Source organism: Rattus norvegicus, chromosome 12, assembly GCF_036323735.1.
Source record: "Rattus norvegicus strain BN/NHsdMcwi chromosome 12, GRCr8, whole genome shotgun sequence".
NCBI classification, from domain to species: domain Eukaryota; kingdom Metazoa; phylum Chordata; class Mammalia; order Rodentia; family Muridae; genus Rattus; species Rattus norvegicus.
Genome location: NC_086030.1, coordinates 12194166 through 12217625, shown reverse-complemented (window position 1 = coordinate 12217625; position 23460 = coordinate 12194166). Strand labels below are relative to the sequence as shown.

The following is a 23460-nucleotide window of genomic DNA, read 5'->3' as shown; positions in this document are numbered from 1 at the left end:
CATGAGCACACTCACTTGAGTGCAAATACGAACATGTACTACACATACACACACACACAAACACACACAGACACAGAGCCACACACATAAACACACACAGATACACACAGAGACATACACACACAAACACACACACACACAGACACACACACACAGAGACATACACACACAAACACACACACACAGACACACACACACAGAGCCAGACACACACACACATACAAACACACAGACACAGAGCCACACACACACACACACAGATATACACAGAGCCACACACACAGAGCCACACACACAAACACAGACACACAGACACACACACAAAGCCAGACACACACACACACACAAACACACAGACACAGAGCCATTCACACACACACAAACACACACACAGATATACACAGAGCCACACACACAAACACACACACAGAGACACACACAGAGACACACATAGACACACAAACACACACAGAGAGACACACACACAAACACACAGACACGCACACATACACAGAACCACACACACAGAGACACACACAGAGATGCACAAACACACACAGACGCAGAGCCAGACACACAGACACACACACACACACACTCGAGGGAAAGAGACAGAGATACAAAGAGAACTTAACTACACAGATATGATCAATGATCAGAGGTTAACTGCATTTCTGTAGATCAGCCAAAAGAGATGCAAAATTTCAGTTTAAAGGGGCACCTTTTAGGGCACTACACAATATAAGGGGCCTAGGAATAAATCGATCATGGATATTTTGAGAAAACTGTATAGAACACTATAGAATTTGCTGAAATGCACATGAAGTCACACTGACAGATGCAGTAGCTTGTCACACGAACAGACAAGTTCCATTTTAAAGATGTCTGTTTTCCCCACGTGCCATGGACTGAACTCAAATCCAAATAACCTTAGTAACTTACTCTTTTTTATTTTTTTCTTTTTTTCGGAGCTGAGGACCAAACGCAGGGTCTGCGCTTGCTAGGCAAGCGCTCTACCACTGAGCTAAATCCCCAACCCCAGTAACTTACTCTTAACATCTATATGAAAACACCCGACTCCGAGAAATAGTCCATCAGATGTCTAAGAAAGTTGAAAGTCTCTTCCCAGCAGGGATGGAAGGTATTATAAAATTGTATTTATTAAGACAGCGTAGGGGGACTGGAGAGATGGCTCAGTGGTTAAGAGCCCGACTGCTCTTTCAGAGGTCCTGAGTTCAAATCCCAGCAACCATATGGTGGCTCACAACCATCTGTAATGAGATCTGATGCCCTCTTCTGGTGTGTCTGAAGACAGTGACAGTGTACTCACACACATTAAATAAATCTCCAAAAAAAAAAAAAAAAAAAGACAGCATAAATTTCACCCAGAGACAGACAAACTGACCAACTGAATACAAAAGAGATGCCCAGAATAAATGTCTGGCAAAGCTGTCATTGCAGGTTTGTGGGGAAAACAGATTTCCCAATAGAAAGAGCACTAGAATAGCTCATGTGACAGAGTCAGGAGACTGGACCTGAATCTCGCCTTGTGCATGCATCCACATGGGCATACATACTGTCACAGTGGTGTGACACAGACAGGAATGGTGAACCTTTGTGAGTTTCTGAGGGAAAGTACTGATCGATTTGATTATGTTCATACCATTTCCTCATCAAAAGCCTGTCCCTGACGGGGTTTGGGGATGCAGCTCAGTTGTCCATGGCCTGTTCAGCATCACTGAGATCATGGGTTCAAACTCCAGAACAAAAACAAAGGCCAAAGGAAAAGCTATCGCTGATTTAAAGGTAACAAAGACAAGCCAATAGCCAAATGAACAGAGGTCATGAGTAGAGAAGACACAAGATGGAAACAGTACCAGCTTACAAGGGAAAACCTGTACTCTAGGACAATAGTAGTTCCAGAGAGTATAAGTGAGATGGCAATGTTACAATCCTACGTTGCACTGCACAGATGAACTAAGTTGTAACAATTGAATGAGACTGATCTGCACAAATGTAGAGCCTCAGGAATGGAGTCAGCTGGCATACAAAGTTGCTTTAGTGGTTTAATTACCATCTTCATATTTTTAAAAGAACTACAGACCTGGACAGAGGATTCTCAAACGAAGTGAAGGGAGAATAAACACTTTTAATAGTTTGCAGCAGCAGCAGCAGCAGCAGCCCCCAGGGAAATGCAAATTCAAGCTCTTTGACAGTCTACCTAACCTCACTTTGAACAGCTGAGCTCCACACAACAGAGGATACAGCCGGCATGGGGGCTCAGGTCTTTCAGGTCTGCACTCAGGAGGCAGAGGCAGGTGGATCTCTGTGAATCTAAGGTCAGCTGCGTCTCCAGAGTGAGTTCCAGGACAGCCAGGGCTACAAGTGAGACCCAGACCAAACAACCCAGCAAACAAATGACAATAAACAGTGACTGGCTGCTGACAGGGCAGCCGCTATGGAAATCAGTGGTGGGATTCCTCGAAAATCTAGAAATAAGAACTGGGGAGATGGCTCGGTGGTGAAGAGCTCTTGCTCTTGTAGAAGTCCCAGGTTCGATTCCCAGCACCCACGTGGCGGCTCACGACCATCTGTAACTCCAGTGCCAGGGGATCCAGTGACCTCTTCTGGACTCTGTGGGTATTAGGTACGCACATGGTATGCATACATACATGTGAGCAGAACACTCAATAAATATAAAATAAAATAAAGATAAAATGAAAACCCTCTCCTCTGGAAATAGCGCAACCATAGCATCCAGCCATACCATTACTGGTAATCACCCAATGGACAGAATCTTATTCCAGAAAGACTTGCTCACATGGGCCTCTTGCTGCTCTGCTTGTAAAGCTAGGAAATGCGACCGGCCTGCATGCCCATCAGCGGACGAAAGGGTAATGCAAGCGTGGTGCTTATGCACAATGGTATTTTATCTAGCCGTGAGGAAAAAAATGAAATTATGAAATCTGCATTTTTAGAGGCATGGAGCACAAAGCTATTATACTGACTGAGGTAAACCAGGCACAGAAAGGCAGGCGCCACATGTTCCCTCTCAGTGGAGCCTACTTTTGAATTTTCAGATGTGTGTGTTTAGCTTAGAGAACTTATAGAGTCCTGGAAGCTACAAAGGGGCCGCTGGGGCAGGGTGCCTAAAAGAGGTGGGGACAGTGGAACCCAGGTAACGTTAAAGCAGAGGACAGATACTGGGGTCGAAACTTTTTGATAGGGAGAAGGGAAGAGGGCAGAGGAGGCAAGAGGATGGGGTAGAGGCCAACACAATCACAGGCTGTATGTAAAAAGCTATCCCACGGGGTTGGGGATTTAGCTCAGTAGTAGAGCATTTGCCTAGCAAGCACAAGGCCCTGGGTTCAGTCCCCAGCTCCGAAAAAAAGAAAAGGAAAAAAAATAAAGCTATCCCACTATTGTGTACATCAATGAAAATGTTTGCGGATATCCTGCGTGGCACGATAAAGCTGATCTTAGAAGCCATGATTCATTTAAAGAAAAACAAAAACAAAAAAGCCCAGTGCCAGGTGTGGGATATCTTTTTATGCATTGTTCAAAAAGGAGGTTCCAGATGCCCTGCCCCCCAAAACAGCACATGTCCTTGTCATTCCTCCTGGTTGTCCACCAGAACTAGACAATAAGAGCTTATTGCCGAACACCACACACTTCGATCTCAGGGTCTAGGAGAAATCAAGCTGGTGGCTTCCTCCCTGCTGGCTAGCTTGTATAGTGCTAGCGTGCTATGCAACTATAGGTCTGTTTGAGATGGGTGTTACCTTTGCCTCATCTTACAGGTGAGAAAAGGAAGCCATGGTAAGTAAATATATACGCCCAAGGACCCAGCCTGAGTTCAGAGTCCCGTTCCAGATAATGCTCAGTATTGCTTCCCGAATACGATGCATGAAAATGGTCCCCAGTTCGGCCACCTCGACCTAACCATCATCATTGCTTGAGGCAACGACTTAAAGAATCATTGGGCCAAGAGTGAAAGGATAAGAGGTGGCTTTTGTGGTAGTAAGGCACGTGAAGGAGAATTGATAAATCTGCCCATGCACACGATGAACTGAGGGGAGAAAAAAAGGTTTATGTGGAGCCCAAATCAGAAAACAAGGTATGATGATACACTGTGAACCAGCGGGATGAGGGGGTTATGCTGGTTCTGGCCAGCTAGATTGAAGATGACACCTTTCTTTTTCTTTTTTTTTGTTTTTTTAAAGATTTATTTATTCATTTATTATATACGCGTACACTGTAGCTGTCTTCATGTACACCAGAAGAGGGCATCAGAGCTCATTACAGATGGTTGTGAGCCACCATGTGGTTGCTGGGAATTGAACTCAGGACCTCTGGAAGAGCAGTCAGTGCTCTTAACCGCTGAGCCATCTCTCCAGCCCGACACCTTTCTTTTAAAGGCCATGGAAGCCTGGGGGTTGGGGGAGGGAGCACATACAAGAAAGAAGTGTAAGTATTCTATGAAACCTAGTATTTTGGGTGCTAACTAAAATTTAATAAGAAAGGGGCACTGAAGAATTTGGTATCCACAGCCACTGATGTGCGTATTCAGTTTCTGAACTATGGACTAATTCGGGTGGCAAGTGTTCTTCAACTTCAACTCTTAAATAATTTTTAAAAAATTGCATTTGCCTGCATTTATGTCTGCACGATGTTTGCAGTGCCACAGAGGCTAAAAGAAGTCATCATGCCCGCTGGGAAACAGGAGGTGGAGGTGAGCCACCAGGTTGGGGCTGGGAACTGAACATAGATTCTTGTTCATTTCTCCAACCCTTATAACTGCAGCCTTAAAAAAAAAATCTTAGGGGTTGGGGATTTAGCTCAGTGGTAGAGCGCTTGCCTAGCAAGCGCAAGGCTCTGGGTTTGGTCCCCAGCTCCGAAAAAAAAGAAAAGAAAAAAAAAATCATCTTAGGGCATCATGGTCCATGCCTGTAATCGTAGATTCAGGAGGCAGAGACAGGAGGATAAAGAGTACACACTTGGGCTGGAGAGATGGCTCAGCAGTTAAGAGCACTGATTGCTCTTCCAGAGGTCCTGAGTTCAATTCCCAGCAACCACATGGTGGCTCACAACCATCTGTAATGGGATCTGATCCCCTATTCTGGTGTGTCTGAAGACAGCTACAGTGCATTTATATATAATAATAAATCTTTTTTTTTAAGTACACTTATGCCCAAACACACAGTGAGCTTATGGGCAGTGTGGGCTACTGAAACCCTATTTCAAAAATATAAATAATCATTTAACATTTGTTGACTACACATGCTGAGTGATAAAGATTCCGTCCTGGACATTTGCTGAGCATTTCTTTTAGTTCTGGGCAATGAAATCATAAAGAAAAGGAACTTCCTTATGTATGAGATGCTAGAATTTTCCTTGGGAGCAGACATGTAAATAGATTATCTTAAATGCAGTTAACAAGGAAAGGGTTCGAGGGGTCAGATCAAAGCAATATTGGTATTGTGATGGTCTTTTTTTTTTTTTTTTCTCTTTTTTTTTCGGAGCTGGGGACCGAACCCAGGGCCTTGTGCTTGCTAGGCAAGCACTGTACCACTGAGCTAAATCCCCAACCCCCATTTCCAGTTTTAACTAAAAATGATGTACCCTGAATGTGGGAGGCACCATCCCATGGCTTGGGATCCCAGACTGAATAACAGGGCAAAAGCAAGAGGAGCAGCATTCGTTTCCCTTTGCTTCGGATTGCAGAGCCCAATCGACCAACTGCCTCGCCTTCCCCTCCATGCTTCGCTATACTCTCACAATGTGAGCAAAGGGGCTGGAGAGATTGCTCAGTGGTTAAGACCTGCTGCTCTTACAGAGGGCTTGTGTTCCTTTCCCCGCATCCACAGGGTGGCTCGCAACCATCTACCTGTAACTCCAGTTCTGTGAGATCCTGAGAATCTTCTTGTGTTGGCAAACTCCGCTAAGTATTGCAAAGAGTGTGAGGATACCAGGCACACACATGATACACATGCATATAGTCAAACAACACGCTTTAAAGAAACCCTTAAAAATTAATTTTTAAAAAGCTTAATGAAAAGGTTTAGGGAGATGACTCGTGTACAGCATGTACAGCCATATTGATGTACATAATTCTAAGAGCCTGACATCCGTTAGCTATGACAGATTTAAAACTGTTAGCCGCTCCCCCATGTTACCGAGGAATTAGTCTCTGGGACCCTAAGTCTTTGTCGTCTTCCCAGTCTGGCCACACTGACCAAATTACCTTCTTCTGCCTCCCGCTTTTAACTTGCTTATTAAGAACGGGTGGCCAGATCTGATTTAGGGACACTGGTTGTAGTTCCCCAAGTTCGGAAACATCCACACCCCACAAACCCTGGAGTCCGCCTCTGCCTGTAGCTCAGTGACTAAGCAAGCTTGGTCCTTCCTTTGGGTTCTACACATACCCAGCCTTGGACCTTGGACTTAATAAAAAGCCTGTTGTCCGAGTTTTGACTGAGCAGAACTTTATGCAAATCACCACCTCGACATCCGTGGATGGCCCGTGAGAAGTCTGTGCATCTGCACACATCCACCTAAAACCGTCACGCGAGGCCACGTCCAGAGCACACTCTAGCTGCGCCCTTGGCCCTCGCTCCCCGGGGATAGCAAGCGTGGGAGCCCCGGCCCAACGCGACTCCCTCTCCTCCCACGCCCTCTTTTCCTTCCTGGCCGGACGGACGCACTTCCGGCGGATGGGGGGGTTGTCTCGGCCCCGGAAACGGAAGTGAGCGCCTTGGCTGGCCGACTATAGCGGGTTCAGAGGGTTTCGCAGAGCTGTTTCCAAGATGGTGAGTGAGCGCGAACGATCGCAGTCGCGGTGGGTATTCGTGGTGCGGGCACGATCACGGCTGCGCGGTCCCGGCGGGTGTCTGACGTGGGCGTGACCAGGGCTGCACGCTCTGGGGTGGTGCTGGTTCCCGTCGGACCGCGCGCGTGGGTTCCCGGGCCTCCCAGGCCTGCGCGCCCCTTTCCAGCAGTTGAGGCGGATGCACAGGGCATCTCTGAAAGCCAAGCCTTGTGTGGTTGTTGGGACATGCCACGTGCCCTCTCCTTCAGGGTGACTGGACTCTACAGCCCCCAAAGGCCCACGACCGCCTCTTGTATTTATATAACTCAGCCACGATTTTACAAACGTCTCTGCCTGTGCCTCTGTGTTGCTCCCGTGTTGTTCATATAGTTAGTGCTGGACTCCCTCTGTTCCCCCTCTGGCCTCTCCTCCTTCCCCACTTTCTGTTTCTCTTTGAGCAGACTCCTGAGTCACCATGGCACAGACCTGATACAAGCACTCCTCCGCAGGCCGTCTGCCCACGTCCAGAAAGCTTGTATTGGCTAATACTGTTAACCATTGTAAAGGAGTGTGAGAAATGCTGAAATATGAATGGTTTTAGGTCTTTACAGACTTATTTTTATCTGACACTGAGCTAGAACCTTAAGGCGTCCTCATTTTATAAAAGGATACTGGGAAGACAGTAACATCAATACTAGAGTTCAGAATTTCTCGTTTGGTGCTTTTCAGTAAATCAGGAGGACACTGTAGGGTAGTGATGTCAGTCAGCGTTGGAACAGCAATAATCAGACAGGGCTAGTCCTTGGAAGTCTGTGCTTGGCTGGCAGTCACAGAGTAGGAGTAGGTGACTGTCCACTGTAGATTATATACTGTCTCCCTGATCCCCAGTAGTTTCCTGTGTGAAGAATGGGAACAGTGCCAGGCCCTTGAATTATAGACTTGGAGCCCTGAACTCTATTTCTCAGATGTTAATGAAGCACAGAAGGAGGTTGTTAGCAGTTTTGGTGGTGAGGTTTGTGGGGTTTGGAGAAACCTTGCTATTCAGAATTAGGAAATTGGTGAGGCTCAAGCAAGACCCAATCGGGGCTGGTGGCATACCCCCCGCCCCCAGGTAAAATACACAGATGAAGTAAGTCTATCAAAAAGCTGTTCTCTTCAGAATAGTTTTGTCTAGACTAGTAGTAGAGACCAGGTCAACTGTACCTGAATAGTTTACGCTGTTAGAGTTAGGGTGACAGTGTCAGTTCCAAGGAGCTGTTCTTAACTTTTTGTACTATTTCAACTAGCTGCCTTTATTTTTATAATTATAGAAGACAGCTCCTCCCCCTTTCTGTCAGTTCCTATGACCTCATCTCTAGGTGTCATGTTATAATTCCATCTCTTGTGTTGTCTTTGATCTGCCTGTTCCCTGGGGTTCTCTCCTCAGCCTCTTCACCAGGATAAAACACTACACCCAAAGGGAATGCTCTTTCCACCGAGGAAAAGCTGGCTGATTATACCGAGATTAGGGTAAAACTCAAGGTTTTTGGTTCATACGATTGTGCGTCTTTGAATTTTATCACTTCGTTATCTCAGACTGGTCAGAGTTTGTATACCCCCCCTTTTCCCCCTAAAGTGCTTTTCATGTTGGCACATGACCAGGAGTCTTTCTACTCACTGTACCCTGTGTGCTGGCTACCACAATATTTAAGGCTCTCTATAGATCCTGTGTTCCCTAAGGGCACAGCCCTTAGCTTCTCTGCCCTTTAACCAGCATGTTGCCTTTGTGTTGTAGAACGCCAGAGGCCTTGGGTCGCAGCTAAAGGACAGTATTCCAGTTACAGAACTCTCAGCCAGTGGGCCTTTCGAGAGTCATGATCTTCTCCGGAAAGGGTATGTCGGGGGGATTGCGGCTGTGCCTATTTCTGATGAAATGTGGATTCTTTTCCAGGTGTTCTCCTTGAAAGGCTACAAATGTGCATTTGATTTTGTCTGTAGTGAGTTACATACTCAGGGTGTGGAGAGAAAGAGGGCTACGTGTTCCTAGTAGTGGGAGAACTGTTGTAGCAGGATAACAGCAAGCAGGCTTGCAGGAAGGGAGTCCTCCTGGTGCATGGAAGCCTTGGAAGGGTTCTGTGGGCTCCTTTGATCGGGGACTGGTACTGGAGATTGAACCTAGGATGTCATATTGGGAAGCGAGCGCTCCACTGAGATATGTAGCCCAGCCCTCGGCTCAGTAGGATTCTTACTGCTTGTAACTCAGCCACTGACCTCTCCGTGCTGCTCACTGCTGGAATAATTAACTTCTGTGGGAGACACTAGAAGATAGCAGTTATTCAGCAGTGGTTAACACTGGACGGGGCAAACAGGACTTGAGTTTGGATCCCCAACGTCTATTTAAAGGCAGATCAGCCAATTGACGGTCACTGTCAGTGAGAGAGCCTGCCTCAGAACAGAAGGTGGAGAGCTGCAGAGGAAGCACCTAATGTCAGTTCTGGCCTACATGTGCAACACCCCCTCCCCACTCCTAACACACACACACACACACACACACACACACACACACACACACCCCTAAGAAAGGGCAATGGCTGGGTGGTGGTGATGCAGCATGCCTTTAGTCCCAACACTTGGGAGGCACAACTGTCCTGTGAGTTTCTGGAAAGTCAGGGCTACACAGAAGACCTGTCTTGAAAAGCACCCCACTCCCAAAGTGGGGGAGGGGCAGAAGGAGGGCGGGAGGAGGAAGGGATGATGTGTAGACACCAAGGAAACTAGGCCTTCTGTACAGAGCAGTGCCAACGCAGATATGAACTCAACAAGCCTGTGGCAGCTGGCAACAGAGCCTGCACAGGTCTAACCCAGATGGGTACCGGTGCTAGATGGAGGTGGACGAAAGACCCCATCCCTAACCTAGAAGCTATTTCCAACTAATGAACTCTGGCAAAGGAAGTTACTTCTCTTGATGGAGTCTATGTGGATACACAAACTACACTTAAGGGCAGGCCAAAACAGACTCAGTAGTAACGTTATTTTTAACTTAGAAACCTTTTGTTTATGTGTTGTGTTTTTATGGGATTTCTGTGTGCAAATGTTTGAGAAAACCCTATTTTCAGTAAAAATAAGAAAGGGAGGGAGGAGGGAGAAAGGATGATGTGCTGTGGCTGCCTGGTTTTGAGTCCCAGCTCTGTTATCGCCTGGACGATGTCTTGTGGCAGCTAAGTGCTCAGTGTCTCAGAGTGGAGTGGGGGAATTGACACTGGAAAACACCCAAGTGGTAGCCAGTATTCACCCAGTACTAAGTGGTGGCTGCTTTTGATTTTGTTCTCCAGCTCCCTGTCCTACCTGCTTCTGTAATTTCCGATTTTAGATACCTGTTTCCAGTGTCTGTCCTCGGCACATCACTTTTCTGCTCAGGCCTATAAGGTCAATGTGACACCCCATGTATTGACATCCTAATTGAAAATGCTGACTCTTCTTACATTAGAGTGGCATTCCGGTGCTGAGGTCTGGGCACATTCATAGTCCCTGTTGGATTAGTAGTAAGAGACACAGAAGCATAATTTGGAAGCATAATTTGATTTGTAGTAAAGTTAATGGGCTGTGGGCTGGAAAGATGGCTTAGCAGTTAAGAGTATTTGTTCTTACAGGGGACCCTGGTTCAGTTCCCAGCAGCCCCATGGAGGCGCATAACCATCTGTAACTTTACTTCCAGGAGATCAGGTGCCCTCTTCTGGCCTCTGTGGGAACCAGGGCAAACAGTCACAGATAGTTTTTAAAGAAAGTTGATAGACCAGCCACAGCTAAGTCCTGGGGAGCCCCACCAAACCCTCCAGGAAATGTCACTTCTTTTCTTCCCATTTGGACAGGAAGACTGTACGGGAGGGCAATTTTCATAGCCTACCTCTGTGATGACGATCTGTCCACAGTCCTCATTGCATGGCTGTGGTAGGGTTTCTGGGGTTTTTCAACCCTCAGACTCTGGTTTAGACAGTACTTAGCATGACAGTGACCGGTGGTCTGGTCCTAACTGGGGTCCCTTAGTCATGTGGTTTGACCTGTCCTTTACAGTATTGAAGAAAGAGTCTTAGCTAGTCTGTCTTAGGAACGGTATCCCATCAAAGTGGCAGTAATAATAAACACATGCTTAGTGAGTTCTTTAAAATAATTTAAACGTTTTTATTAGATGATTTAAGGGACAGATGGGTGACTCAGTGGTTAAGAGCACTAGCTGCTCTTCTAGAGGGCTGGGGTTTGGTTCCTCGCACCCACAGAGCAGCTAAAAACTGTAACTCCAGTCTTGGGAATCTGGTGCCCTCTGCTGGCCTCCAAGGGCACCAGACACACAGGTTGTACAAAGACAAAAGTACAGGCAAAAACATCCATGCACATAATAAATTTTTAAAAAAAATTTTTAAATTTACATGAGAACCCATGAAAGACATCAAAATAAAAATGAAACTCAGTAGAAACAGTTTAATGGTAAAAATATGCCACAGCTTTTCAGTGGCATTACGATCAGGGCTTTGTTACAGAGGATGGGAGCCAGCTAGCATCCACGTTTGGAAAGCCTCTGTCTTAGGGTCTTTCGGCCGTGAACAGACACCACGACCAAGGCAGCTCTTATTTAATTGGGGCTGGCTTAGAGGTTCAGAGATTCGGTCTGTTACCAGCAAGGTGGGAGCATGGTAGCATCCAGGCAGGCATGGTGCAGGAGGAGCTGAGAGTTCTACATCTTCATCTGAGGCTGCTAGCAGAATACTGCCTTCCAGGCAGCTAGGGTGACGGTATTAAGGCCCACACCCACAGTGACACACCTACTCCAGCAGGGCCACACCTCCTAATAGTGCCACTCCTTGGGTGAAGCCTATACAAACCACCACATTCCACTCCCTGGTCCCCATAGGCTTGTTCATACACATGAATCTATGGGGGCCATACCTAAACATACATTTAGTCCACCTTCCAGAGTCCCCATATTCTCCCCAGCAGTTTCAACAATGTTAAAAGTTCAAAGTCGGGGGTTAGGGATTTGGCTCAGTGGTAGAGCGCTTGCCTAGCAAGTGCAAGGTCCTGGGTTTGGTCCCCAGCTTTTTTTTGAGGGGTTGGGAAGAGTTATTGTTTCTCTGTGTAGCCCTGGCTATTGTGGAACTCGCTCTGTGGACCAGGCTGGCCTCGAACTCAGAGATCCACCAGCCTCTGCCTCTTGAGTGCTGGAACTTAAGGCTCTCACAGCCTGACTGTAGTTACAGTCTCGGGGGTAGCTCACCCCTGAGCTCCACCCCACACCCCAGGCGCTCCAGTCACACCTGCAGTCTTTTATTGAAATTTGTTTGTTGCATTTTAACTAGCTGACATTCCAGTGTTCACTGTTGATATCATCTGTGGTGTCCTGAGGGTGGAGGCCACCCGCAGTGCAGCCCACGGAAGGTGCAGTACCAGGATCTCCTGATTGTTTAGAGAGCTGTCTGGCCAAAGACCAGTGTCGCATCTGGCGGGCAGCGTTGGCAATCTCATCAGAAGTGAGATTTCCACTGCGTTTAATGTGCTTCTGCTTCTTTCTGTCTCGTTGTGGCTCCCTAAAATTAAGGGTTTTGATAGTCAGGGCAGAGGCACAGGGCACCACCTCGGTCTCGGCCTACCACTATGGATGATCAGTTTTGCTGTCGCCCTGAGACTGTTGCATCACCAGTGGTCTGGGCGATGTCATCACAAACTGTCTTGGATACAGACCCAGGGGACCGATCTTGGGGGCCAAGGCGGTGTGCTCCCGACCTCGCCTCTGCATCTCAGGCACATGACTTTGATCATGGTGAGGGCGCCTGGTGTCAGATGGATCCAGTTTGCGGGCGACCAAAGAAAGTTGCACCATAGCCTCCTGATCGGAAAGTCAAAAACATGCATGTTTACATGTGCAGCTTAGAGCCGTGGTAGAGAATTATGTGTAGCACCCTGCTAAATATCTGTGCTTTCTCTTTTCCTTCTAGGTTTTCTTGTGTGAAAAATGAACTTTTGCCCAGTCACCCTCTTGAATTATCAGAAAAAAATGTGAGTATGTTATGTATGTCTTTCTTGTTTAAAACAAACTACTTTTTAAGAATTAACTTACTTATTTTATGTATATTGGTATTTTGTTTGCTTCTGCTTCTGCGTACTAGAGGAGGCCATCATGCAGCTGTTAGCTGCCACATGTGTGCTGGGACTTGAACTCAGGACCTTCAGAGCTCTTAACCACCAGGCCCTATGACTTTCTTTTTTATCCCCTGCTAGAGGAGAAATAGAAGTAAGCATGGGCACCTTGAAGACATTTGGGGTACCAACCCCTGGTGCTCACTGGCAGGCCTTGCTGAATCTCTGGGTTCTGTGAGAGACCCCGCCTCACAGAATAAGATGGGGGGCTGTTGAGGAAAAACTAGTGTTGACTCTGCCCCGTGTCTGCAGGAATACCTGTACATGAACACATGTAAACCACATGTACACATTGCCACACACAGATGTAGAGATACAGTGTTATAAACCTGTCAGGAAGAAATGAACACTTTAAATCCCAGAGGGATGTCAACTCTTGGCCTCAGGATTGTCAGTGTTGCGTTTTTAAAACAACGTTGCTCTGCAGCAAGCTTTTAGCTTAGAGCTACTCTGTCTTCTGCAGTTCCAGCTCAACCAGGACAAGATGAACTTTTCCACCCTGAGGAACATCCAGGGCCTGTTTGCTCCCCTGAAGTTACAGATGGAGTTCAAGGCTGTGCAGCAGGTGAGTCTGTCCCTGTCCCACGCGTGCTCATGTTCTCGTGCTAGATGTCAGACCTTACCCTCTGAGCACCCTGTCCTGCCTCCCTCTGTAGCACATGACCCTTGTTACTGCTTCATAAGGGAAAAGTTGTCACGTGGAAAATGGCTTCACGTCATAGATACAGTGTCTGAGCACAGTGCAGCTGTCTGCCTGCGCTTCTCTGCCCTCTGCGGGCAGCCGTGCGGGCACAGCTGGGCGTGCCTGTTGCTAAGGAGTAGCTGTGCAGATGTCCCGCCTGGGTTCTGGGCCCCATTGCGTCACCCTACCTCAGGGAACAGGTCCTTGCCAGCAGCCCTGCCTGTTGCAGACACCTTTTTCTTCTCTCCTTGCTTTGGCTCTTTAGAAGCTGTTACCTACATTCAGATCCTGTGGTAAAATTGTATCAATCCCTAATTAATTAATAATTACTTTTGAGATAGGTTTTCTCTCACCTCGTAACTCTAACTGGCCTGGAACATGCTTTGTAGAACATGCTGGCCTTGAACTCCCAGAGACCTGCCTGCCCATGCCCACTATGTGCAGGGGTTAAAGGGGTGTGCCAGCACGCCTCGCCCCCACTTCTCTCCTCACTTGTCAGCTTGTCCAGGTTCACCTGCTGGAAGCCATTGTTCCCCGTGTCTGTACTTTACTTTCTCCTCTGAGATGGTGTCGTCTGGTTCCCAGGGCGTGTGCGCATGTGTGCACGTGTGCACGTGTGCTTTTGTAGGGGGTCGGGGGATTGACACTCAAAGCTCCTTCCTTTTCTCTGTATTTTTGTAGACCTCAGACTGGTGTCCCCTTCCTCTCTGAAACCCATTTGTAGCTCTGTGGTTCCTTCTGTCTGTCACCTGAGATGCTGGTGGTGCCAGAGGCCATCTTTGTTCTCCCTCCTGTTTCCTGCCTGTCCTTCGTGGTTACTCAGTGCTGTTGACTTTCTCTAACTCTCCGGACCTGCTTTTCTGGTTGGAAGGCCCACAGGCATCTTGGGTTTCCCGGGCTGTGCAGAATAACTCATTATTCTTCCTTGTGGGTAAATAGGTTTCACCTAAGGCAGATGATGGAATGTTAGCTCTGGTTGCCTCACTTGGTGCCTTGTGGCCCCCACCCCTGGTCCTTACCAGATCTCCCTGCTCCTCCACCCCCACCATGACTGTAAACACCTCGATGTGTCACACTCCTCACTTTGCCCTCCAGGTAAAACCCAGGCACCTAATGCCTTGGCACCTGGCCTCCCTCTTTGGACTTCGTGTATTTGTTTCCTGCTACCACGGACCCTTTCTCTGCCTGGCTGGACTTGAGTCTTGCAGCAGGGCTGTGAGTGCCGTTGTTTTTGTAGGTTTGTAGTTCTGGAAGCTACTTGAAGTACTTCTTTGCGAGAATACTGCTCTAAAATGGCTTTAAGTGAGAATGGCCGAGTCTGAGTGTTTTAGACTAATCTAAATTTCAGTCTAAACTAGTCTAGCAACTTGAGAGTAGCAGTCTGAGCACATTTGTTGTTGCTTATGGTTTATTTAGTCTTATTGTGTGTGGGTGTGTGTGTGTCTGTGCACTGTGTGTAGAGTGATCACAGGGACCAGATCTCCTAGGAACTGACTCACAGGCGGTTCTTAGCCTCTATAGGTGGTGGGAAGCTAGCCTGTTTTCCCTGGAAGAGCAGCTGGTTCGTAACTGCGAGCCACCCTCAATTCCTAGCCGGTGTGAAGTGGAAGAACAGTGTAGGTTGTCAGGCTTGGCACAGCTCTTCGCCTCCCTCGTCTCCTGTCTTTGCCTGGGTTTGAGCTGGATATCGCTAGTAAAATTGACAGCCTGAGTTTTTAATACCATTTTGTCAAAAATCTTTGCTAATGTATATTCCTTGCCTTCCTGATCCCCATCATTGTGTTTTGCAAGCCCCACCTTTGATTCTGCTTCCCGGATCCTTTGCACTCTCCTCCACTTAGAGGTTCCCGTTTCTATTTCTGCTTCTTCCTCTTCTCTCTTCTCCATGTTTCCTTTTTCAGTTTTGAATGACAGCTGGAGAATTCTTTCCACACTGTAAAGACTAAGTAGCGTTTATAGGCTATTGGCAACTGAGAATAGTACCCTCACTCTGAGTAGTGAGGGTCGGTCCCCCTGTCACTGCCTCTGCAGACACTGACCACAGGATTAGTTTCGGTCACGGCGTCACTCACTGCTCATCACCTAGTACTCTGGGTAAAGTATAAAGGCGATGGGTATGACCATGTTCAAGCGGCAGTGGCTGCCCTGACTGTGCGCGGTCTTTCAGGCGGGTAACCTGCAGAGAGCTGTATCAGTGGTTGTCAGACAGTGAATCCACATGGCTTCTGTCTGTACAGCCCATCCCGTCCCCACTCGCCCCCTCATGACTTGGTCAGTAATCGTCAGACTATGAATCCAGATGTTTCTGTCTCACAGCCTGTCCCCCTCCCCCATGGCTTGGTCAGTGATTGTCATGGACTGTGAATCCAGATGTTTCTGTCTGCACAGCCTGTCCCCCTCCCCCATGGCTTGGTCAGTGATCATCATGGACTGTGAATCCAGATGTTTCTGTCTGCACAGCTTGTGAACCTTTCCCCGTGCTTCATTTGGTTTCCAGTCCATACCTGCCTGTTGCTGGAGTGACACTGTGACTTTAGAGTCCCCCTGAGTGGGTTTGGTCTGCATTTCTGGTTAGCACTGTATCTTCAAAGGTTACCTTTTAGCTTTGTGCTGAGCAGCTCAGAGGAGCACACAGTCCCCTTGGCAGGTGAGAGTGACTCTCACTCGCCTGGATCCTCCTGGGGCCTGGTCTCTCTGCTCTGGAGCGAGGTGGGCTCCGGGCGTGCTCTCTTCCCCAACAGAAAGACTCAGTGGGCATGCGGGTTATATGGTGGCAGTGGGCATGCGGGTTATATGGTAGCAGTGGGCATGTGGGTTATATGGTGGCAGTGGGCATGTGGGTTATATGGTGGCAGTGGGCATGCGGGTTATATGGTGGCAGTGGGCATGCGGGTTATATGGTGGCAGTGGGCATGCGGGTTATATGGTGGCAGTGGGCATGCGGGTTATATGGTGGCAGTGGGCATGCGGGTTATATGGTGGCAGTGGGCATGCGGGTTATATGGTGGCAGTGGGCATGCGGGTTATATGGTGGCAGTGGGCATGTGGGTTATATGGTGGCAGTGGGCATGCGGGTTATATGGTGGCAGTGGGCATGCGGGTTATATGGTGGCAGTGGGCATGCGGGTTATATGGTGGCAGTGGGCATGCGGGTTATATGGTGGCAGTGGGCATGCGGGTTATATGGTGGCAGTGGGCATGCGGGTTATATGGTGGCAGTGGGCATGCGGGTTATATGGTGGCAGTGGGCATGCGGGTTATATGGTGGCAGTGGGCATGCGGGTTATATGGTGGCAGTGGGCATGCGGGTTATGTACTGGCAGGAAGCACTGGCAGATGTGGTGGGTTAAGTTACGGTGCCGGTGCCAGCGCACTTTAAAACTCCGTCTGTCCCGAAGATGTGAGTTATTCTTTCCCACCGGCTGAATTACAGTTTTACTTAGTTTTCCACATTCTTCAAATGAAGAGCGAAGAGCATGGAACCTCGGCCTGTAGTCGGCCTCCCTGATTCTCCTGAAGCTCTTTGTTCTTCTCCCTAGGTTCAGCGTCTTCCGTTTCTTCCGAGCTCAAACCTCTCACTGGATATTTTGAGGGGCAACGACGAGACCATTGGTTTTGAGGATATTCTTAATGGTGAGTGGCACTCAGCACTGGGGAACCCTATACTGGACAAGGTGACAGCAGCCAGCAGAGTCTGTCCCAGGGAGATCCTGGGAGACATTCGAAGTCATTCACAGCCCTGAGATAAGAGTTAATGGTAATTACTTTATAAGTCAAACTGGTTCATTGTTCTGAGGTTCGCCATTTCAGTCAGTTGAACAGTCATTCAGTTCTATGCCACATTTACTGAGGTTGATGCCCGTTCTGTTCATCTGGAGTCCATGGTAGTGTGTGCTTCAAGGTCCTCAGTGTTTGTGGGACTGGTTTTCAGAAGGAGTTAGATAAACTCTTCCTTTAAAACTTAAAACCCCCCATCCAGTGATGCGTGTGCTGAGGTGGGCTGTGAGGAGAAAGGGCGAGTCTGCCGTTCATCACCAAGTTCCCCCAGGAATGGTTTTGTGGATGAGTAAGAGCCGTGCACACAGCATCCTCTGCTTTAGGCCCGGGGATGATAGGCAGGTCCGGTCCCGCCCCGGGCACAGCCTCCACCAGGTCCACCCCAGCAGTGCAGGGGAACTGGGAAAAACCCAGCACAACTCCACTGTGTTTATGTAGCTTGTGCTGGGGGGTGGACACAGCTGAAGTCCAGTGAGGCACTGTCCCAAGGAGGCGTCATGAATGCTGGGAAACCTGGGTCTCCTGAGCTCGTTCAGCCTGGTGTACAGCTGACTCGTATCAGGTTCTCTGGACTTAGGTGTTGCAAAAAGAGAAGGGAGATCTTGAGCTTCAGTTTAGTCTCATTAAGGCTCTGGGCAAGGCAGTAAATGCGCACAGTGAACGTCGGATCTGCCCGCCTCAGGTGGAGGAGGTGGACTTGAAATGGCAAAGATGGACTGCCATAAGTTCTGGGGATGAACGTCGGGCTGGGTCAGGAGGGCAGGTGCCTGCTCGGTATGAGACACAAGCTGATTCGTCAGTTCAAGTTAGAGGGAAGACTGTCTGAGGGAAACAGTAGACTCGGGTCTGACGGCTAAGGCTCGAGGAGGGTTGCCCTACAAGCAATCGGACATGTTAGCCTCCTTCCTTACAGCAAGAATGAGCGAGCTGAGGGGCAGGAAGGGCTTGTCCTGTGTCCTGGGAGCTCACTGCACACCTCCTAACTTGCCACCGTGCTGCGTGCTTCCTGTTTCGGTGAGAGTGATGATCCGCTCTTACAAAGTCGGAACTTGAAGAGATGGAGTGGAAAGAAGGTTAACAAATGAGCGTACTCTGTGGTCACAGCTACCACACCCCTCACACTGGCTCTTCCCTTCCCCAAGCCCGCTTTGCTCCCGGATTTCCTTGGTCCTTCATCTGTGCGCACTGTACTGGTTTGACCCATTAGGCTCGGTCAGTGTTGCTAGGGCGAGACTTGGCCCTGAAGCTTTCATTGCTAGGACTTGTCAGCGGCTTTCGGTGTGTTACCACAGTCCAGCTTTTCAAGGTTTTCACAGTCCAAACTCGAGGTGGTGGGACTTGAGGTGTTCTCGCTTTGGGATTCTGATTTCTGTTTGTGTGTATGTGATGGAACAGAGAACGGGAATGATAAAATGCTCTTATTGCTTAGATTGTCCTCCGCCAGGTGAGGAGCCATGGGAAGCTTCAAGCTTCAGAACCTTGGGAGAGAGGTTTTCTTTCTCTTTTAGATTTATTTTTATGTGGATTGGTGTTTTGCCTGCATGGGTGCCGGGTTCCAGAGCTCCTCCAACTGTTGTGGGAAGTGAAGTGTGTGTAGCTGGTCCCTTCAAGCAAGATACAAACCTGTTTTCCGCTCACCCCACCTTCCTAGGCCCCTTTGTCAGTTCCCTCTCCAGCCCTAGCCCTAGCCCGCTTGCTGTCACACCGGGTTGCTTTAGACGATCACAGATCCTGAACACCCACTGACAGCGCCTGTTTCTGTTTCTTTCCAGATCCATCACAAAGTGAACTGATGGGCGAGCCACACATGATGGTGGAGTATAAGCTGGGCTTGCTGTGACGCAGGGCGCCGTGCAGGAACCACGGATGTGCTTCTCGTAGTTGCCTCTGCCGAGGTCTGATGTTCACAGCATTAAAGTACTGAGAGGATCGCTGGGTCATGTGGATGTGTTTGGGGCGTGGTTTGGGGCTGTGAAAGCCTAGAGGTGGTTTCTAAGCTCTTAGGTTACAGAAAAGCCCGACTTCTGAAAATGTGTTTCTTATAAATGCTACAAATGCAACAACGTTCCCAGGAGCCTCCTTCAGAGTCACGGCTGTGACTGGATTTGGTGGCAGCACCCGGCACAGCCTTAGCTTTGCTCTGCAGGATGCTACTTGCACCTTAAGGGCTCTAGCCAAGTGTTCTCACAAGTTGAAAAGTCGGCGTTTGCAGAGTTTGATCTTTTCTGCATGAGAAGTTAGATGCAGCAGCCGGGGTGTGCAGCTTGGACTGTGGTGCTTCGTGGGTTTACCTCACGCTTCAGCTTATCAAGCAGTGTTCTATGGAAGGAAAGTGCAGGCCACTTGCTTTTAAGTTACATAGCAAGGTACAGAAATGTTTTTAAGTTAGAATATTCCTATTATATACCCATGGATAATTCCATACTACTTTTTTATAATACATTTTCAACATAATGGTCCTTAAAATATTGTTAATAGAACTGGTCTATAAAAACTCAAGTTTTTCCTGGGTGTGGTAATGCACACTTCAGTCTCCACACTGGAGAGGCAGGGCAGGTAGATATTTGGGATTTTCAGGCCAGCTTAGTCTACATAGCGAGTTCCAGACCAGCCAGAAGTACACAGTGAGACCCTGTCAAAAACAAAGACCTTAAGGTTTTCAGAACACTAGTAAATGGATCATTTTTTTTTTTACTAGATCTGAAGTATTCGATTATTAGCTTCTTCAGAGCGTCTTTATCACCTGAGTTTCGGACTTGAAATACTTGATAAAGCACTGCAGATATTTTGGGTGGCACCTTGTGGTCTGGACTGCTACAGCCATTCAGTGGGTGGAATGCAGAATGCAGCTGAGTATCTGTTGCGGTGCATAGGACATTAGTGTGTGGTCAAGTGACACAAAGGAATTTTGTTTTCTATTTTTAAAGAAATCTGAGTTTGTGTGTATGAGTGCCTGCATGTGTGTCTGACCATGTGTGTGCCTGGTGTCTGCAGAAGTCAGGAGGAGGCCTCAGCCACCCTGGAACTGGAGTTACAGATGGTTGTGAGCCACCATGTGGGTGCTGGCGGTCAAGCCTGGGTTCTCTAAGAGCAGCCAATGCTCGGAACTGCTGAGCCATCATTCCAACCCCTTGGTTTTCATTTTTGGCTGTCCTTGAACTCCTAGTCTTCCTGCTCCAGCCTCCAAAGTGCCAGGGTCCCAGGCATCTGCCATGTCTCTTCATGGTTTATATTAAAGTGGTGGCCTTCCTGTCCCAGGAAAGCTTCTAATGAACAGTCTAGAGCTGGGACACAAACTACTGGTTCCTAACCTGGAGTCTGTGGTCTTTTCTTGCAGTTTGGAAATTATTTGGGTTCCTTGAAATTTGCATATGCCCAGGATTCTTCCTCTTGGTCCTCTGCTGTGCTGGAGCATGGGTTACTGGTCTCCTTGCTCCTGTTCTGCTTCTGAGTTATCAGTCTTAGTGTGGGAGGCCCTTTACAGGAAGGTCCCAGATCTGATGGAAAAGGGCTCCGTGCCCTCCTCCCTCAGTACTCCCAACACCAAGCAGTTCTCCAGCAGACACTGACAGGCTGTCCTTAATTCCACTCTGTCTGTCAACAAGGACTTAAGGGCAGGAGAGGGCTCTGTCCTGCCACACTGCCCTGGTCCAGACGGCAGTCATGAGTTGTGCAATTACAGACTGGTTACAAATGCTTTCATATGCCCGCCTGCCTGCCCGCCCGCCTGCCTGCCTGCCCGCCTGCTGCCCGCCCGCCTGCCTGCCTCAGGCAAGCACAGCTCACAACCTGTGTGTAAAAGGATTCTCCTAAAGGACCTGGTGGAAGAGGCTGGAATATCCATCCCTCTCGAGGGATTCCCATGGAAGCTCATTAACTCACAACCCCTCTCCCTTAGGGGAGTGAGGCTGGGGGAGGGGCACTCCCAGTTTGATTACAGTATTAGTATTTGAGGGAAATCCTTAACACTAAGGATGAGGGAGGCATGGAAGATGTGGCGGGGAGCAGGAGGAACGTGGGTTCTAACATGGGAGTGTGGCCACATCCGTGTGTCCCTTCTGCCTCTGGAAACAGACAGGCTCGCTGCCTTCTCACTGACCCCTGGGTGATGGGGTATCTCCCCCTTTTCGTGTTCATTTACTGGGGTCCTTGAAGGAGACAGTGCTCTTCTAGACACAAAAAGGCAGTTACACATAGGTTCTCTGCAGCGAGCACAGGCCTGTGTGAGCTCAAGCCAGAGTCCGAGCCGAGGCAGGTAGGGTGCGCTCGAAATCTCACCAGCTCCGAGCGCTTGACAGCTGCTGGGATCTCAGAGGTGGGATCCCTGCCCGGACCACCACACCCCACTCCCAAGACCCGAAGAGTCTGGAAACAAAAATCTGTCAGAAGTTGGGTAGGGAGGTTACAATGGAGACCGGACTAGGGAGGAATTTGGGGTGTTGGATTTGATTAAAATAGACTGTGCGAAGTTCTCAAACATTTTTAAAATTAATTACTGTTTAGTATGTGTGTGTGGTGGGTGGGTGTGCACACATACCACACACACACACACACACAAACCTGTCACAGGACAGCTTGTAGGAGTCAGTTCTCTCCTACCATTGAACTCAGGTTGTTGGTCTTCGTGGCAAGCACCTTTATCAGGGGAGCCATCTTGCCAGCCCCGGGTTAGTTTCTTTTTTTTTTTTTTTTTTTTTTCTTTTTCTTTTTTTCGGAGCTGGGGACCAAACCCAGGACCTTGCGCTTGCTAGGCAAGCACTCTACCACTGAGCTAAATCCCCACCCCCCACCACTCCCCTGGGTTAGTTTCTAAAGACCCCATTGTGGATAAAACCAGAGGAATTCTCCCTCCTTCCCCATTTCCTGCCCACCCCCACCCCCACTCTGGGTTCTAATATACCGGCATCTCTTTAGAATGCTGACCACAAGGCAACCCTCCCTTGTTCTCAGCCCCTTGGTCCACGCCTCATTCCAGGACCAGGTGGTAGATGTCTGAAGCTGGGTATTAGGTACTACCTAACTCTCACACACTTTGTTTTTCCTCGAGACGTAATGCCTGCGATGGCTAATTGACCAGTTAGGCAGGGTCAAAGGCAGTAGCTGACAGTAAACTGAAGTGACTGCTGCAGCGTCCTGCAGTAAAACCCTCTGGCTGGGTTCAAGACCAGACCCTAGTGTGTGTGGACTTTGACCACAGGTAAAAGCCAGTGAGCTATCGTGATGGAGAGAACAAGAAGACACTGTTGATGCTGTGCGTTTTGATTTGGGTGTTGTGTGGTCATCCTGGAAACACGCTCCACTCCCATGACACAGACTTGAGAACACGAGACAGCCACACTTACTGGGCCAGCAGTTGAGCCCCTCAAAGTAGTAACTCAAGTAGGTTTCTGCTCACCCAAGCAGCTGTCTGTGGCCCCTCCTGTGTAAGATCACCCTGACGTCTCAGGGGCAGTCACTGCGGCTGTCCAGGTGAGGGCCGCTGGTGTGGATGGGAGTTTGCCCATCTGCTTTGCAGTGTTGGCATCAAATACAGGGCCTTGCACCTGGCAGTGTTTTATAACCCTAAGTGGGTTTTCTCAGATTATAGAAAAGTCATGGCGCCTGCATCATCACATATGAAAACAGAAATCTGATAAAGGGGCTGGGGGTACAGCTAGGTAAAGCGCTTGTGTTGACAACGGGAAGCCCTGACACTGTCGGTCCCTCAGACACCATCTAAAAAGCCAGCCGTGTTGGTGAGTCGGAATCCCAGTTCCGAGGAGGCAGAAAACAGGAGGATCCCTTGACTCACTGGCCAGCCAGGCCTGGGTCCTGGGAGAGCCCCAGACCAGAGAAAGACCCATTTTTTAAAAACCAAATTGGGTGGTGATTGAGGATCCACAGGCACAGACACACACCTGCACAGGAAAAGTCTGGAAACAAAATAAATCAACCTGAAAGGGTAACACTGCTGTTTGCAGGTTCGGCTTAGGAGCCAGTGGGGCGTGGTTATTTCACAAACCATTAGAGTTGTAATTTAAACAGC

The 23460-nt window shown here is 48.6% G+C and overlaps 1 protein-coding gene across 2 annotated transcripts; it reads left to right on the top strand.

Moving 5' to 3' along the window:
• Positions 1-5493: 5493 nt before the first annotated feature.
• Pomp (proteasome maturation protein) lies at positions 5494-19364 on the top strand. Of its 2 annotated transcripts, NM_001100942.1 has the most exon segments (6): positions 6789-6809; positions 8583-8680; positions 12775-12835; positions 13440-13541; positions 17198-17291; positions 19208-19276. In NM_001100942.1, coding segments are annotated over 6 exon segments (426 nt in total). In that variant the 5' UTR covers positions 6789-6806; the 3' UTR covers position 19276.
• The last annotated feature ends 4096 nt before the right edge of the window (positions 19365-23460 follow it).

Coding starts and splice junctions, on each gene's coding strand:
- Pomp (XM_063271118.1), top strand. Junction 8,681..12,774: donor CATGATCTTCTCCGGAAAGG/GTATGTCGGGGG, acceptor TTTTCCTTCTAG/GTTTTCTTGTGTGAAAAATG. Junction 12,836..13,439: donor TTGAATTATCAGAAAAAAAT/GTGAGTATGTTA, acceptor TGTCTTCTGCAG/TTCCAGCTCAACCAGGACAA.